Source organism: Littorina saxatilis, linkage group LG15 (genome assembly GCF_037325665.1).
Source record: "Littorina saxatilis isolate snail1 linkage group LG15, US_GU_Lsax_2.0, whole genome shotgun sequence".
NCBI lineage: Eukaryota > Metazoa > Mollusca > Gastropoda > Littorinimorpha > Littorinidae > Littorina > Littorina saxatilis.
In genome coordinates, this window is record NC_090259.1 from 45,087,679 (window position 1) to 45,102,556 (window position 14,878).

Below are 14,878 nucleotides of genomic sequence, written 5' to 3' on the forward strand. Positions count from 1 at the left end.
TCAAACGCAATATTAAATAAATAAATGATTACATAAGTATCCGTGTCTGAAACCTCATCAACAAGTCATTTTCCCCAAAGTGGCGATTAAGACAGAAAAGAAAAAACATAACAGTGGACACGAAAAAACAAACACGCAAACAAACACACAAACAAACACAACCAAAATATCTCATTTGATTGATGAGACAGCTTTATAGTCTTTCGCCACCTTCTTGCTTCGGCATTTAAAAGTCCAAGACACTCCGAAAAACGGCTAGGACGATGCCATAAAGAGAGACTGAAAGACACAGAGAGACACAGACAGAGAAACTGAGAGTGAGAGAGAGGAAGATTATTCATGATAAACTGTCCAATTATGCTAATCAGCGTGGGCTGGCACTGTTTACGTCAGACATCAGACAAGGAGGATCTAGCGAAAGGTTAAACCCCAGTCGCTGAAGGCAACGGTCCACAACTTATCCTGTCTTGGCCAATACGGCGGCCGCGAGGAGACCTGATAGAAAACTAATGCCGCTAAACCCGCAGTCATTACATGTCAAAACGGGCGCCATTGCCCACTTTCTCTTCTTCCTTCGCATGAGAGCGTGTCTAGGGGAGGTAACTCTATCTGTAACTGTCCGAGGTGGCCGCGGTGGCTCTGGCGCGGTGAATATTAATAGTTTCCTCCCTTTTACTCTCGGTGTGGGAGAAAACGACACGCGAATGTCTCCCGTTCCACTTTGAGACTTCTTTCCCCTTTCTTCCGATAAACGTTTGTTTGGATTTTTATGTCCTGCGTAGACAGTTGTTATTGCCCGCAGACGCTCGGAATTAACACTTGCTGTATCAATAACCCTGTAAAGACAACGATCCATTCTGATGCCCAAATAATGAATTAGCAAACTTTGTTTTGCTCGATGTGTAAATTTCGTTTATGGTCGTTTCAATAAAAAACGTCGAGAAAGTGATCAGATTCCGCGTGTTTCAGTACTTTCAAAGGCAAAAATCGAACAAAATAGAGACTGTAGCCAACATTGCGGTTAGACCCTGGCAGCATCCGGAAAGTTAGAACCCGCGAAGTGTTATATTATTCCTGGACGTCTAGATAATAACTATTGCACTGCAGATATATGCGTTTGACAAGTTAGCATGCAGACAGAGGTGGAAGCTTGCTCAGGTTTACTCCGCATTTCAGATAATATATATATGTATCATGCAACTGATTCATTCTTCTATGGTAAGTCTGATTAATTCCATTTCAAGCTAACTACTCAGCGGGCAAGTTAGCAGCCAGTAATTGTCTCACATTTGTTCTGGATAATGCTGCAATGCAGGCAATACTATATTTCGCAAGCTAATAAGCAGCGATGGCCATCATCATCATTTGGTTAATTCTTCATTATCTGACAAAAAGCTAACAGTAGCGATTCCGCGCTTAGTGTGGTAAGCAAGTTAGCATTAAGAGGAAAGGCAAGGCAACACATGAACAGAATCGGAGAGAACAGCCAAGAGCAGAGTGCGATGGGAAAGCGTCGTCAATGGCCTATGCTCCGCTGGGGGCAAAGGGCCTTAGTAAGTAAGTAAGTTAGCATTACGGATGAAGCCAATGATGGTTCTAAGTCTTGGTCAATTATTCGTGCAACTGGCATGCTACCATGCAGCACACATGGTTCTGAGATAAACCTGCAAAGTGTGCACATAGTGCTTGACTGGTTATAAGCTCAGCGGACTTAACTCTGCTTTGCAGAAAGACGCATCAAGTTAAGTTAGAATTAGGTTTAGGCCTGGGATTAAGTGCTTCCAAGGCTAGTCTGGTCAGTTATACATGGTAATAACCATTAACGGTTCTCAGCGTAGCCTGCTTACTTTCTGTGAAGGAAATCACGAATAACACTGTAACAGGCAAAGTTTGACAGTGATATCCTCCACGCTTTTAGAGCGCTAACCAGAGATATAGCGTGACATAGCAAAGTGTGTGGCACGCACTGTGAGTTCAGCTCACTGACCGAGAATAGTTGATGTTGTAAATCGCAACTAGGGTATTGTTACACTTTACCACTGTCCTTGGACATTGAGGGTTTTTCCAAGTAATCGGGCGGGAGAAAGGAAGCCCGGATAGATGCGACAAGAAAGCACTTAACAGGTAAATGGAATAAGCATTCGAATATCGCTAGAGTGTTTATCGCATAAGTTGAATCGACTAACACTGTAAACTGTAAACATAGCAGACAGATATCTAAGACAAGATGTCCGCTATTTATGTTGTGCAGTGCGTCGTATAACCGGTCTGAGAGGGAGATAGCGACCAGATGACAAGTATGACGGATCTGAGAAGCCGCCGAAGTATCGTAACTCTAGACCAGCATAGCTGAAATTCGACGGGATTTCGCGAAGTTATTGCAAGGTTATGGTGGTCCGTATAGTTGGACCATAGAGGTCACAGGACAAAAGGAACTGAGTAAACCGAGATCGCCAGTGGAAGAAATTAGTATTCAGATACATTTCCTAGTGAACGGCCATAGACGCTGTGTAATTCTGTGTATGAACAGAGTTAAAATATGTCAATAAGATCTTAATTACGTAAGATATAATGAGTGTTTAGCAGGCAGAGGAGACGGTGATTTGAGTCTGCCGGAATATGAACTGTAATTGTTTTTTTCTGACTACACACGAGCCGTGAGTCGATACCAGTAAAGTAGATATCGTGTGCCTGTGAGTTCACGGACTGTTTGTGTATTTCTCTACATAAGTGAAGGGTAGAGGGTTTTGTTAGGGAAATTGTGCACGGGATTGTAATCTCGCTTTGTTTTTGCCTCCAAACCTGTGAGTACCGGATTTTTGAATACCTAACATGTATGTTCATGATTGTGTGTATTTGTGTGTATGTTGTCATACTGCTGAATAATACAGTGGAGGGAACCTACATTTGGAGTTGTGTTTGTTCCTGTATGATAGCGTACTAGCGCATTTGCATTCATTCACACTTCCGTGCATGTGTTTAGCAAGCTAGCATCCAGTGATGGTTCTAGGCTTTGGTGTGGTCAGTTCTGCATTATGCATGTGACGATTGAGAATGAAGCCAATAATGACTCCAAGCCCAGCTTGGTTAATTCTGCGTCACAGACAATGCCCTTCGTGCGGATTATTACAGCAGCAACCTGACCGCTCTATGAGGGACCAATGTCCTACTGGTCATCGCAGTGTGGACGCCTAATGTCCAGCAGATAAACCCCAACTGTCAGCGGCCAATGGGCCTTGACAGAACTGACCACTGAAACATGGCCCTCTGCACGGACAATGCTGAAATAACCACAGGGGAGTAAGCGCTCTAAATGCATACGACATGTGTAATGGAGTAAGCGAAAGTATTCCGGAACTCCTGGCACCAGAGAGAATAACAAGCATTGACATGAACAAGCGACTTTCATCCTCTAAAGATGATTTTTGCTCTAAAGATAATTTTCAAGCCAGTTATATTTAGGCGGGCGGTAAAAGGAAGCAATGGAGAGGAGAGCAGGAGATGCTGGGTGTGATAAAACAGGAAAAGAAAAACGCTAAGCTGATACATAAGTGGGTTTTTCATGAAAGGTTGCTATGAGAAACTGACGCGGGCTTTCCAGCCTTGTCTTGATTCTTGTTTAGTTGATTTCACAGCTATCATATTAGAAGTTGATTAACAAATCGACTGGAAAAAGAAACACAAATGCATCGAAGAAAGAAAGAAAGACAGACGAAAAGCAAGAAATACAGAAAGAATGAAAGAAATACAGAAAGAATGAAAGAAAGAAAGAAAGAAAGAAAGAAAGAATGAAACAAAGAAACAAAGAAAGAAAGAAAGAAAGAAAGAAAAAAAGAAAAAAAGAAAGAAAGAAAGAAAGAAAGAAAGAGAGAAAGAAAGAAAGAAAGAAAGAGAAAAAGAAAAAAAGAAAGAAAGAAAGAAAAAAAATAGAAAGAAAGATAGAAAGAAAGAAAGAAAGAAAGAAAGAATGAAGGAAAGAAAGAAAGAAAGAAAGAATGAAAGAAAGAAAGAAAGAAAGAAAGAAAGAAAGAAAGAAAGAAAGAAAGAAAAAAAGAAAAAAAGAAAGAAAGAAAGAAAGAAAGAAAGAAAGAAAGAAAGAAAGAAAAAAAGAAAGAAAGAAAGAAACAACCAAACAAACAAACAAACAAACACAATGAAAAGGAATATAGAGGATTGATATATTTAACAGATGGAAAAATATGAAATTCCTTTGAAAATCGATTTAAAAAAAATTTGATTCACACACAAATAGACAGGCAACCGAAACGAAATGGCTTCAGGCGACGCCACAGCTTTGTATTGTGAAACAGAGTAAAAGAATGATTGTCCACACAAGTCACAGAAGTGAGGAGGCCAGCGTCAATGTGGGGGCGCCATATGCCAGCTTTCATCGACCAATCAACCGCCACCATCACACAGCAGCGCCCCCTACTCCACAAAAGGGACGCAACTCATGCACAACGATCCTGCCCGAAAGGGAGGGCACTGTCGGATTATTCGACTGCATCAAGAACGACAACTAATCGAGGCGACAGATAATTAAAGACGATTACATTATCGTCACCATCGCCCCCGGCAGTCCCCCGACCCTCATTTGAGGCCGCTAAAGGGCAGGGGGAGCTCTGAGCTAACGGGAGTCGTTCACACACCAGCACCCAGAGCCCCTTGACATGCCGAGCTTGGAGGAAGACCTGTAGTCTTTGTGAGTCTCTACAATCCAGCCGTTATGAATAAATCAGCACTGGAGCGCCTCTTGACGAACTGAGCAAGCAGCGGGCCGACAATTAGTCCGTTGTGTCGTCAGCCCAATTAGCGCGTCATTAGCGCGTGACGTGATAGGGGTCATCACAACAACACACACGCCTCTCACACTCGTCACCAGCAGCGTTTAACACGACGACAGATGATCCGCCTTCGCTTCTCTTGCTCAACGATTGCCTTCAAGTGTTTCATCGTTAAAGCGAAGGCTACTGGGATTGTCGAAGTTTGCCAGCAATCAAACTATGACTGGATAGCGAGAGTGAGAGAGTGGGTGCGGTGGGAGAAAGAGAGAGAGAGAGAGAGAGAGAGAGAGAGAGAGAGAGAGAGAGACAGAGACAGAGACAGAGAGGGAGAGACTGAGAGGGAGAGAGGAGAGAGAGAGAGAGAGTGAGAGAGAGAGAGAGAGAGAGAGAGAGAGAGAGAGAAATAGAAGGGGAGAGAGAGGGGAATAAAAAGAGTGAGAGAGAGAGGAAGAGAGAGAGAGAGAGAGAGAGAGAGAGAGAGAGAGAGAGAGGTTTTAGCTGGCACACCTTTTTCTTTTTTCTTTTTACCTAATACGAGTCTTGATGTATACAATACAAGGTGACTCTGTCTTTAAATGAAATGGGTATTCAGGTCTCTGGAGACGGTCGTTTGATTGTGTTATTTGTTGTGTGTTGGTGAGACCACTCTTCCCTCTAACAGGCTTATTGTCAGCTTCCTGAAAAGCCCATCCCATTCACTTTGCGCTTAATAATTCATTGACTGCTATTTTGAATTGTTTTAGCGATTTTATGTCGATGTTATGCTCGTGGGGTTGGTGTGATGAATAGCTATCGCTAACACATGTCCCTGCTTAAACCCCAACACGCTTAAGACCAACACATGTCCCAGTTTTCTAAATCGTTATAACCGGAATTATTGTTTCTTACTTCTCTCAAACAAGACATGTTGTACGACAAAAATGTTTTGCAGTGCTAAAATAACAACAACAAAATAACAAAAACAAAGTTAAATATGTACAGATGATTCATTAAAGATAAATTGCCATTGTGACAGTGTCAGGCTATCATTTTGAGTGAGTTAATAAGATTCGACATAATTGGGAAACATTTTGAACGCTGTTTTTTCCCCCTCCTCTTGGACACGTGCACAGTTAACATCAAGAGCCTGGGTGCACAATAACAACTTTCTGATGATATCTTTTCCAAACGAACACTGATGACTTTTAACCCCTTGACTGCCTTAGGACGGGTATACCCGTCCTGCCCTTGTGCATTATTTCCATGATTAGATACTAAAAACAGATTCTTGGTTGAATTTCTTTTAAAAATAACATAGGTTTTACTTTTCTACCTACTGCCAGTTTGGAGCTAGAATTTTTTGTGAATTATTACACCCCGAACTCCAATATTCCCTGGCAGTCAGGAAGTTTTGATTGGCAGCGAAAGGGTTAAAGAAATTAATTGATCAACATATTCCAACTCTGCACAGCAATCAATCGGGATGTTTTGTGTTGTTGTTTTGAATGTGTCTGAGTGAAGGAATGTTTTTATCCCATGTAAAAAAAAAACTTTAACCAATATGAGATAGTGGGCAGAACAGTGTTTACGGGAAGTACTGTGCCTACAATTCCTAAACCCTGTCTTAAGGGGAGGTGGGCCAGTGCAAAATGGACAAATTGATCAAAACCCTTTTGTTTAATGTTGTTGCAGATAATGGTCTCATAACATACCTAAAATGCAGGTGTGTCTGTGTTTTTGTCTAAAGTGTCATATTTATGTGTCAATAAACAACGTCGTTTTTCTCATGTCAGCCATTTTTGCGGCAGTTGCATCTGTGGTGTTGCGATTTCTCTGGCTGTAATTTAGCTAGAGCAATAACTTTTTGTGCAGTTTGTGCAGAATATCACATTCTGGGGGATTACGAAAGGATTTTGTTGCCATTGTATTACAGTCATAACCAGGTTATTTCAAACAAAATGTTTGCAGGGGTTACCCTAAAGTTTGACGGTTGTAACAAAGAAATGTCCCTAACTCCAAATATAAATATAATAATCAAAATCTGCTTCGTAATCCCCTAGAGCATACTCAGAAAGATAAAATATAACAGTAATTAGAAGTGTGACAATCATATCTGCTGAAATATTATTTTCCCCCTGTACTCCAGTTTTGTCTGTTTTTGACTGTTTTTGTTGCGTAAAACAAAAACCAGCAACCCAAAATACAAAAAGTGACTATCATTTATCATTGTTTATTCATTACTTTCATAAAATAACATTCAAACAAAATAAAACATTCAAATTTAAAAAAAACATAGTGCACTGGCCCACCTGCCCTTAACTGGGCGAAGTCGACTACGCGAAGTATGCTTCGCGAAGCTGGCCGCACAGAGCTTTAGCACTGAGTTTTTGGTAAACAGATTTCGCGAAGTCCACTTGGGGCTCAATGTACGACGGGCTTAAGACTGCCATCATTGCAGTAGGATTCCTGGACCTTTCGCGCAAATAATTAAACCAGTGTTTTTGCCAAAAGGAGCACTTGAACGTGGGACAATATCCCCTTAAAACGGTACGCCACTTGACATTATGCTGGTAAAGGGCCATTGATGAAAAAAGCCTGGATACCAGCATAAAAATTACGAGTAGCAGGTAGAGAGGGGGTGGAGAGCATTTCGACATCTGTCCTCAACTTTTTAGCATCCTGTCATACATAGCCTGCTGAAACGGATATTGTTTTTTTAGATTGATCGCTTTGCTAACATCAGAAAGAGAAACAAGAAAAAAGCCGGAATTTATGTCTTTGTTGTTCAAACCTTTTGGAAATTATAGACAAATCGATAAACAAGCCCACTTTGTGTGTGAAAATGTTAATAATCATAAAGTAGGCTACTTTCTGTCCGATGCATACTTGTTCATTATTTTCCTATTTGTATGTATGACGTTGTATATTATGCATAGGTTTATAAGAAGGTTACCATCTATATCTATATACGGCTTGTGTGTGTGTGTCTTTCTGTCTTTCTGTCTGTCTGTCTGTCACTTCGCGATGCACGGCCAAAGTTCTCGATGGATCTGCTTCAAATTTGGTGGGCATATTCAGGTATAGACCCCGGACACAATCTGGTCGATGAACAATTTTAACACGTGCTCTCAGCGCGCAGCGCTGAACCGATTTTGGTTTTTCTGTACATCCATTCCCAGTAACTCTTCCTTATCTTCTCCAGTGTTTTGCGCGTTTATCTCCCTTCCTTCGGCTCTACTTCTTCCCAGCAAAGCCGTACCCGGCGAAGCGGGTATTCATCTAGTACATAAATACATTGATAAAAGGGAGAGTAAAACAAGTTAAGTAAGTACTTATCACAGATAAATTGATAAAATGAATGTTAAAAGAAGTATAGAATGAGCGCTTCTATTGTTTTTGTTGATGTTGGTTTAACAATTGTTTTGAATAATGTAACATGTATCACCTAATTCACATAAAATAGGGCTTCTGATAAACGTTAGAATCCTGTTGCACAAAGCTTGAATCTAGCAGAAAGGAAAGAGAGAGAGAGGGGGGGGGGGGGATACACTAGTAAATGACCCATTTTCTCAATTAAACAAAGAAAGATCCCTTATTTTGAGGAAGGAAGTTCTTTCTAGTCTTTATCAAGGAAGGAAGTTCTTTCTAGTCTTTATCAAGGAAGGAAGTTCTTTCTAGTCTTTATCAAGGAAGAAGGGAAAGATGTTTTCCTCTTCGACTTGCCCATACTACTGTCCACAGTTCAACATCCTTTACTGGTAAGAGCAGACAAAAGTGTGTGTGTGTGTGTGTGTGTGTGTGTGTGTGTGTGTGTGTGTGTGTGTGTGTGTGTGTGTGTGTGTCACTGTGTGTATGTCTCTGTCTGTCTGTCTGCGTGCATGCGAGAGTGTCCATGCCCGTGCGTGTGTCCGTGTATGCTTCTTCTTCTGGTTCCACACGCCTTCAGAATATTGAAGATTAGTATATCCGTGCATTCGTGCGTGCGTGCGTGTGAGTGTAGAAGTTGTGATGGGAGTTCTTTTCAAAACACGACAGGTCCCTTCCCTCCTCTACACATCTTCTGTCCCAAGCCCACCCAAGAACTCGCCACAGTAATGAATTTGATTGTGAAAACTGAGAGATCAAAGGGCAATTTGGGTTGAAATTAACACAGCAAACTTTCCTCCCAGTACCAGCAACACGTTGGGAGGGTTTGGATCAACAGGAGACACCTGGCCTGAACCAACACACCTCACCATGGAGGATATAATCGTCTGTTTACCTGTCCATTGATTGTCGTCAGGGAGATATTTGTTCTCGCTCCTCTCGCCTTGTGCGGCGCACAAAGCTGGAGAGCCATTTAGCAATCAAAGTTCAAAAGAAGGGAAAGCACTCGGTGGATAATCATAAGACAAATTGTCAAAACCCCGCGACTGAGCACCCCCTCCCCCCCCCCCCCAAAAAAACAACAACAAAAAAAACCCCTTCTTGTAAAGGGGGGTAAGTGGATGTGAAAAGGGACGCCACTCGTGTTTCCTCAATGCAGAAGGGACGTTACTCGCAGTGACACGGAGTATACACTCCCCTTGCCTTCAGCTCTACCCTCCCACCCTACTACAATGGCGGTCTTTCCGGATTGCAACTCGGTCGCAGTGGCCGGCAAAACACTCCACCGCCAGCAGAGTGTACGCTGCGCAAGTGCAAACTGCAATATTCCAAAGACTTTGTTTTCCAAAATGGAAATGTGACAGAGAGGTAGGGCGAATGTATGATTTGCGGTGCTTTGTTGCACGGCTAACCGCGCCTCACGCCGAAAATGAAAAAAAACACCTCGCAATCAGAGAGCGACCGCGAAGAGGATTCCGAACCGAGGCGGCTACAGCTCGTATTTTATTGCATTCTTCGCCGCGACCTGTGTTTTGACAAGGTAGGTTGTAGCGGGGTACCAAATGGCACGACCACAACACAGCACGCCTCGCATTCACTGTCCGCGCGACGCTTTGCTTATCCTGGCTTTTTAATCCACATTAATTTTACCGCCTTACTCTGTTTTTCTTTCTTTGATGTTGCATAATGTGCTGGCCACCTATGTGAGTGTATGTAAAACGGCTCCTGTTGAGAGAGAGAGAGAGAGAGAGAGAGAGAGAGAGAGAGAGAGAGAGAGAGAGAGAGAGAGAGAGAGAGAGAGAGAGAGAGAGAGAGAGAGAGAGAGAGAGAGAGAGAGGGGCGCGAGGGGAAGAGGAGGAGGAGGAGAGAGAGAGAGAGAGAGGGAGAGAGAGAGAGAGAGAGAGAGAGGGAGAGAGAGAGAGAGAGAGAGAGAGAGAGAGAGAGAGAGAGAGAGAGAGAGAGAGAGAGAGAGAGAGAGAGAGAGAGAATGTTCATCAATTTGTACTTGGTTTATATAATCGATTTCTACAGATTCATTGTTTGGCCTAATTAACATTTTTTTTTTCCATCGCTTTTGAAGAGATCCGATGCACGAGGAGTTTGAATATATTGAATAATGTGCAGTGCAAATGGCGGTAAAACTCTTATCAGTAACAATATTTGAAAGTCTCTTCCTTGCAGACAGTTACTCTACAAGATCACTTGTGCAATGAAATTTGTGTGCAACAGCAATTTATTACTCAAAGTGTGTACCTAATTGGATGAAACCCATTACTTCACCCATCAATAATTCTCAGATGTTTCACAAAAGTATACACCGTTTGCATAGTACCATGAAAAGGCATAGAACAAACATTACAACCAGAACGAACACATACAATACTACAAAACTGGCTCAGGAACAGACACACGAAGCATTTTAAAAGGCGGTGACTTTTCCCACCGACCATTTAAGTGAGTAAAGCTAAGGACATCGACATCGACTCTTTCGACGCCCAATGAATCCTGCAGCTAAAGTTAAAGTTGCACTGACACTGTTCGTGAACAGTTAAGTGTTTCCATTTGACCAACACTCTCGAAGAACATGTTCTTATGTTTGATTGTCCATGTTTCCTGGGAGTACATGTTTAATGTTATCTTGTTCTTTTAGTTCTTCTCATCTGCAGTCTCTTGTTCTTATTCAAAACTCGCGTGTCATATCGCTCGGTATCGGCTAAATTATTACAGCGTCGTGAAGGATATTGCCTAATATGAGTGTGTGTTTTATTTTCACGCCTATATTTCGTCAGTGCTTAAAGCCACAGTCCTTCCAGTGAAAGCAGTTTAGCTCACTGTTTTAGATCTGTCCAGGCTTCTACATGGGATGAGAACATCCCTCAACTTGGACACATACTAAAAATCAACACCCAAACTGCATTCTGTGTAGGCTGTTGATGTGTTGCACCCTGGCCAGATCTGAGATGATGTGTCGATTATTTTGTGCATACGGGAAGGATTGTGCGTTTAAAAGAACAGACTTGGCGATCACACGGTACTACTACCTCAAACGAGAGTCACATTGTAATCTTCATTTCTCTCGCTACAAGTATAAAAACTGGTTTGAAGAACTCATGTTGTACCATATAAATATAAATTGTCGCAGTAACATGTGTCATTTACAAAGCGAAAGAAATTGTTTTATATTGGTGTTGATCTTCCACGAAATATCATCCGTTTAAAGATACCTTTATTGTCGTGTTAGTAAACCATCATGTAAACCATCATGTAAACCATCATGTAAACCATCATGTAAACCATCATGTAAACCACCACAGCTCTGTCCAGACTTTTACATGGGATAAGAGTGTCTTTCCACTTGAACCCATACAAACAAATCAACAACATGACGGGTCCCTGTTTGTTTGTTTGTTTGCTTAACGCCCAGCCGACCACGAAGGGCCATATCAGGGCGGTGCTGCTTTGACATATAATGTGCGCCACACACAAGACAGAAGTCGCAGCACAGGCTTCGTGTCTCACCCAGTCAAATTATTCTGACACCGGACCAACCAGTCCTAGCACTAACCCCATAATGCCAGACGCCAGGCGGAGCAGCCACTAGATTGGACGGGTCTCTGTGCAGACTGCGAATTGGTTTTTGTTCTGATTTAAATGTAACACTTACCGATGTAAATCTTCGAAACTAACTCCACAACAACAACACAAACAAGTATATCTGTATTAATGCATGAATGAAAGAATGGATGAATGAATGAGTGAATGAATAAATGAGTGAATGAATGAATGAATAAATGAATGGATGCATAAATAAATAAACAAATAAATACAAAATAAAGAACAACTCCCAAAGGAAACCATGCATGCTATAGCTTTTTAGTTCACGTCCAACTGGAAAAAGGCTCTTACCCATGAAAAAAAAACACGAACCTGCACGACTCTGTTCTATCGTAGAATGGTTTTCAAGAGAAGGAATATATCTTTAAGGCCTATCATGCAGGTCTTTCTCATTTGTAGGCAGAGACACGCTGCTTAAACAGCCACCCCCCGTGCCGCCGTCACTGCTTTAGGATATTGAAGATCCCCTCGGCTTTGTTAGCGTAATCCGCCATCACGAGACCACGTGACATCAAAGGCTGGGCGCCGACGGACGAGTGTTTTTTTACGGAACCGATGGGTAGGGCGGAGCAAACAGCCAAACACTCCAACAGACCTCCCTCTCTGTCTCTGTCTCTCTCTAAAAAAAACCACTGTCTCTCTCTGTCTCTCTCTCTGTATGTCTCTCTCTGTCTCTGTCTCTCTCTCGCTCTCTCTCTCTCTCTCTCTCTCTCTCTCTCTCTCTCTCTCTCTCTCTCTCTGTTTGCTCTGTCTTGTGTATTTGTCTGTCTGTCTTTTGCTATCTTTTTGTCTCCCTCTTTATTGTTCTCTGTTCTGTCTTATCTGTCTGTATGTGTCTTTAGCACTCACTGTCTGTCTCTTTAGTGTGTGTGTCCGCCTGTCTCTCTTTCTCTCTCGGCTTTGTCTTGTCAGTCTACCTGTCTTCCCCTCTACTTGTCTCTGTTTATCTTTGTCTATATGTCTGTTTCTCTGTCTTCCACACTCATTTTTGATAATGATGATGATGATGATGATGATGATGATGATGATGATGATGATGATGATGATGATGATGATGATGATGATGATGATGAAGATGATGATCTCGACAACGGCGATAATAGCGACCAGGACAACAATAACAACGCTTAATCTAACAATAACCACAACGACAACGACAACACAAACTCTCACCTCCGGTTCTGGTACCAGGTCTTGACCTGTGTGTCGGTCAGCGAGAGCTTGTTGGCCAGCTCCATGCGGTCCTGGACACTCAGGTATTTCTGTCGCTCGAACGACTTCTCCAGACACGACAGCTGGTGGTCGGTGAAGGCCGTGCGAGCCTTGCGGGGCTTCTTGCACTTCAGCGACGATGACGACACGGGACCGGAAGTCGATCCGTCCAGCCCCGATGACCTTCTCGACTCAAGGTCAGAGTCGTCGTCATCGTCATCGTCCTGTACTTCTGCAAAAGAAGAGAGAAACATTTTGAAGTGTGTAAATATGAGCAAACTTGACCTGAAATCTGTTCTTCTTACATTCAGCTGATATTGAATTGTCGTAGTGTTTACTTTTGCGTTGCGTTTTGTTTTCTTTCCTGTGTATTTCTTTCCTTGTTACATCCCCGGTATAGGGGTGTGTATAGGATTCGGTCGATGTGTTTGTTTGTTTGTGTGTTTGTGTTCGCATATAGATCTCAAGAATGAACGGACCGATCGTCACCAAACTTGGTGAACAGGTTCTATACATTCCTGAGACGGTCCTTACAAAAATTGGGACCAGTCAAACACACGGTTAGGGAGTTATTGGTGGATTAAGATTCTACAAGGACTTATAGAGGGACACATTAATGGTCAAAGGGAAATAACCTTCTCAGTTGGTGGCAGTGAGAATGGTAAGGACGGGGGTGTTTTTCCTACCTCGGAGGAATTTCTTTTCTTTTCGTTGCTTTCCGATTCAAGGTAACCAACCGATAATAAAGCATTTTGAAAAAAAATATAATAAATACCCACAATAACCAATCTCTCCGATTTCATTTGTTTTCGGAAAAAGCATGCGGTCTAATTTGTGTTTGAACGGTCGTTTACAGCAAGACCCATAACTCATCTTGCTGTTGATAACTCTTCGTGTACCACGTGCATGCAACACCTGCGGTCGTAGTGCGCAGCGCTTGTCCCAGCTGGCAATATAGCTGAACCCGTAATGCACCCACCCGCTTAAGCTCTCCCCGTACCCGGGTAGGAACACGACGACATCAAAGCGGCCAACACCCGGTACTAAGCCCCACGTTTTAATGGGGTGGATTGGATGGCAATCATCGCCAGAGCCCCAAAGCACCCCACACCACGGCTATAAGTTTATGGTGCACGCCGCAGAAAGCTTTCTTACTCATGGGGTGAACTGTGTTAATACGCCACTTCTCACGTCTCTGTATGGCAACCGCATTGCACTAAAGTTGATATTCGGTTTTACACGCTGGGAGATTGGGGTGGGCGAAAGGGTGGAGAATTGTGATTTAACTTCTTTTCACCCAAACAGTGGCATGCACAGCAAGGTATCCGATATAATCTTCACAATAAGCATTTGTGAGCATTTCACGGTATCTAATTTCGTTGTTCCTGACAGCAACAGCTCAGTGTGATTTTCATCAATATGTGATTATTATCGTCGAGATAAAAACATGTGCTTAAAAAACTAAACCAACACATTCGTATATTACTATTCTATATTCTAAAGGGAAAGTTAAAAAAAAATTAACAAAGACAAACTAACTGTTTATATTGCAGAGAAATTGACATTGTTTATTCCAACGGCGCGATAAGATTACGTTCAAATCTGGTAATTTCTGTCTGTAAAAGTCAGTCGATTTTTTTTAATCATAATATCATCGGGTTATTTTGTTCATGTTGCAATGAAAAGGAGTAATTTTTCCTGTTTAACATATACATTGTGTTCGCTGTAGTCATTGCCATAGAACATATCGTTTCCAAATGATTATATGGAACGCCAATTGGCTTTGACAGACCTTTGATAAATATACGTTCGCTGTATTTAACTGTGATTTCACATTCAGTTTTTGGATGTGTTAAGCTTCCAGTGCAAACACGACATCGTTTAACATTTGTTAACATTCAAATGTATTCGACTATAGTCTG

General features: G+C 42.1%; 1 protein-coding gene across 1 annotated transcript in view; it reads right to left on the reverse strand.

Annotated features, from left to right (window-relative positions):
* The window catches only part of LOC138948035 (barH-like 1 homeobox protein), a 16,236-nt gene extending 3,026 nt beyond the window's left edge, over window positions 1-13,210 (reverse strand). The window contains exon 1 of the mRNA XM_070319563.1: window positions 12,918-13,210. Coding sequence (XP_070175664.1) covers window positions 12,918-13,210 — 293 coding nt within the window. The remainder of the gene's footprint in view (window positions 1-12,917) is intronic.
* Window positions 13,211-14,878: the final 1,668 nt, after the last annotated feature.